Source organism: Myotis davidii, unplaced genomic scaffold, assembly GCF_000327345.1.
Source record: "Myotis davidii unplaced genomic scaffold, ASM32734v1 scaffold306, whole genome shotgun sequence".
Lineage (NCBI taxonomy): Eukaryota > Metazoa > Chordata > Mammalia > Chiroptera > Vespertilionidae > Myotis > Myotis davidii.
The window spans coordinates 301900-305471 of record NW_006296631.1 but is presented as its reverse complement, the minus strand read 5'-3'; the positions used below and the strand labels follow the sequence as shown (position 1 = coordinate 305471).

Sequence of the window (3572 nt, the reverse complement as noted above, 5' to 3'; positions counted from 1 at the left end):
TCGGTGTGCGCCAGATTGGCGAGTTCTATGGGGCCACCGAGTGCAACTGCAGCATCGCCAACATGGATGGGAAGGTGAGCGTGGCAGGGTGTCTGGCACGAGTCCGGGTTTGGGAATCGCTGTGGCCCGGAGCACAATAGCGGGTTAAGAGGGCTTCTGGGCTGCCCCCCACATGTGGGGACCCTCTTCTAGTACACAGTCATGTAACTGTCACTCCTGAGTTCCAGTCCATGGAGTGGCTGTGTGCGCTAGGCAGCTGCCTCAGTTTCCACCTGGGGAGGTGGCAGGGAGGCAGGGCTCACGGGCACCAAGGGAGGAGGTTGGGTGCTGATCCCCTCCTACTAGACAAGTCTCAGGCTCCTTGTTTTTGGGGGCTTTGTTTTTTCTTCTATAACAGGTTTAATAGCTCATTGGGTGTGTTCTACTTCCTCAACATCATGAGCTCAGTGCAGCGCCCCTCATTGGCGCTCTCTGCAAACAGATGCTTTCATGATTAGCTGTTACCTCCTTTCTGCCCTTACCCCTCTCCCTTCCCAACCTCCTCCTCCTCGAGGCCAGGAACAGATGAGAATAATAAGAAAGCAAGCACCAGGGTCAGAATTCTTTTCTGGGGTCCCAGCACCTGACTACAAGGCCCCATAGTGCATATCTATTGAGTGGACCTCCCCAGGGGCCACGTGGCCTCACTGGCACAGGTTGCTACTGTAACAAACATGCCCAACAGGATGTAGCGGCACAAACCCATCAGACAGGCATTTTTGCTCAGAGACTGATCCAGGCAGGCTGACATGCTGTGGGCAGTGAGCAGCAGCTCTGCCAGTGTCCCCATGTGGCTCCAGAGTCACTCCAGGTGCCCACTTCAGCCAGTGTAGAGGGTTTTGTGGACCAGGAAGTGGCAGCAAGCCAGCAGGTCACCTGCAACTGTAAGGGAGACTGAGAAGGTGGGAGGAGGAGTCCTAGGGAGGACCCCTTTTCAGGTCACCCAGGGTCACAGAGCTGGGGTGACACTGGGGGCGCTATTCCAGGCCCTGGGGCAGGAAAGGCAGCGTGTGATGAGGGAGGACACTGCCACCCTTGGGCTCCTTGCCGACTCAGTTCTCCTTGCTCCAGGTGGGCTCCTGTGGCTTCAACAGCCGCATCCTGCCCCATGTGTACCCCATCCGGCTGGTGAAGGTCAATGAGGACACTATGGAACTACTGCGAGATGCCCAGGGCCTCTGTATCCCATGCCAGGCAGGTGAGCGGGCCCTCACTCAGTCTTCCCGGAGCTGGGGTCCCTGCCCTCTGCCCTCCTAGTGCAACCTGAGTATGACCTCCTCCCCAGGGGAACCCGGCCTCCTCGTGGGCCAGATCAACCAGCGGGACCCATTGCGTCGCTTCGACGGCTACATCAGCGAGAGTGCCACCAGCAAGAAGATTGCCCACAGCGTCTTCTGCAAGGGCGACAGTGCCTACCTCTCAGGTGTGCACACCCTAGGGGCTGGCTGTGGGGATGGTGGCTGTCATCTCACCTTCCCCTCCCCCCTCTGCCAGGTGATGTGCTGGTGATGGATGAGCTGGGCTACATGTACTTCCGGGACCGAAGTGGGGATACCTTCCGCTGGCGTGGGGAGAATGTCTCCACCACCGAGGTGGAGGGTGTGCTGAGCCGCCTGCTGGGCCAGACAGATGTGGCTGTGTATGGGGTGGCCGTGCCAGGCAAGCTGGGGCTGTGGGGGTGGTCTAGGGTATGGCAGCCCCAAGGGACCCCAGCCAGGAGGAGCTTGAAGGTACAGGTGCCCTTGGGCAGTACACATCCTGGACGACTGCACACGACAGCCTGGGTGGGTGCCCCTGGAACTGGAGTCCCCCCTCTTGTGTGATTTGAGCCTCAGTTTCCTCATCCAGAAAATGGGATCATGAAAGCGACTCTGGCTCAGGGTTGCAGGAGTGTAGCAGGAGCTCAACAAAATGTTTTCTGCTTTGGCCAGTGTTAGCCCAGGTGGGAGGGACTGGAGATCAGAGGCCAGGGGCCGCTGTGTGAGTGTGTGTCTGGTCCCATGGTGGGCGAGGGATGGTGTTCTCAACTGAGCCTCTGTTTCTAGGAGTAGAAGGCAAAGCAGGCATGGCGGCCATTGCAGACCCCCATGGCCAGCTGAGCCCCAATGCACTGTACCAGGAGCTACAGAAGGTGCTAGCACCCTATGCCCGGCCCATCTTCCTGCGTCTCCTGCCTCAGATGGACACCACAGGTTCGCCGCACCCCTCCCCCACCCCTTATTTGTCCTGGTTCAGGCACTCAGGCCAAGTCTGGCATCATGGTTCACAGCCAGCTGGCACTGTGGGCTTGTGCAGGACCTTCTCTTGTTTTACTTACATATTTACTCCCATTCCTCATTCCCAACCGCACTAGACATTCTCCAGGTTTTGGTGCGTCTTTATTTTCTGCATTTTTCTGATGGAAGTTTGAGCAGATCATCTCACACCTCTGCTCTTTCTCGGATCTTTCACCCATCTTTGTATTGCCTCACTCCTTTTCTTTTTGATTTGTGGGAGTTCTTCAAAATGGTCTGGATATTAATTACTTAGCGATTTCAGACACTGTAAGTCTCTTCTCCCATTTGGGAGACTGTGAACTCTATCCACTATAGCCTTTGTTGAAAAGAAACCCTTAGTTTTGTCACATACTTACCATTTTTTTGTTTTGTTAATCCTCACTCGAGGATATTTTTTTCCATTGATTTTTAGAGAGAGAGATGGAGGGAAGGAAGGAGGGGGAGAGAGAAACATCAATGTGAGAGAGACACATTGACTGGTTGTCTCCTGCACACGTCCTGACTGGGGTCTGGGATTGAACTTGTAACCCAGGTATGTGCCCTTGACCAGGAATCAAGCCCACAACCCTTCAGTGCACAGGCCGACACACTAAGCTCTGAGCTAGGGCCATATTTATCCTTTTAAAAAATCTTATGGTTTATGCTTTTGAATTTTTGTTTAAAAAAAACCCACACAGACCTGTCTGGCCTGCGCAGCTTGGGGGTTGAGCGTCGGCCTATGAACCTGTAGGTCATGGTTCGATTCCTGGTTGGGGCACATGCCCGGGTTGCAGGCTCAATCCTCAGTGTGGGTCGTGCAGGGGACAGGTGATCGATGATTCTCTCTCATCATTGATGTTTCTGTCTCCCTTCCTCTCCTTCCTCTCTGAAATCAATAAAAATGTATTTAAAAAACAAGACCTTCCCAACTCTAGAGCATGTAGGTATTCTCCTGGCTTTTTAATACTAACCCCAATCCTATCTTTTACAAAACCCTTCTTTAATCATCCACTGCAGGAGTGCAAACGTTTTCTTAGACCCTGGATAGTAAATATTTTCAGTTTTGTGGGCCATACACTCTCTGCCCCAACAACTCTGGTCTGCCTTGTAGCACAAAAGCAGCCTAGACAGTGTGTAAGTGAATGGGCATGGCTTTGTGCCAGTGAAACTTTATTTACCGAACAGGCGGCGATTAAATTTGGTCCTTGGGCTTTAAGTTGCTGACCCCTGACCTGTTGTGTGACAGACCTTTCCCTGCCTCGGTCTCATGGGGGGGGG

The 3572-nt window shown here is 53.9% G+C and overlaps 1 protein-coding gene across 1 annotated transcript in view; it reads left to right on the top strand.

The window, feature by feature from the left end:
* SLC27A1 (solute carrier family 27 (fatty acid transporter), member 1) overlaps positions 1-3572 on the top strand; it is a 31224-nt gene that overhangs the window by 26009 nt on the left and 1643 nt on the right. Inside the window, exons 9-13 of the mRNA XM_015569580.1 lie at positions 3-74; positions 1111-1237; positions 1325-1462; positions 1534-1698; positions 2085-2231. Coding sequence (XP_015425066.1) covers positions 3-74; positions 1111-1237; positions 1325-1462; positions 1534-1698; positions 2085-2231 — 649 coding nt within the window. The remainder of the gene's footprint in view (positions 1-2; positions 75-1110; positions 1238-1324; positions 1463-1533; positions 1699-2084; positions 2232-3572) is intronic.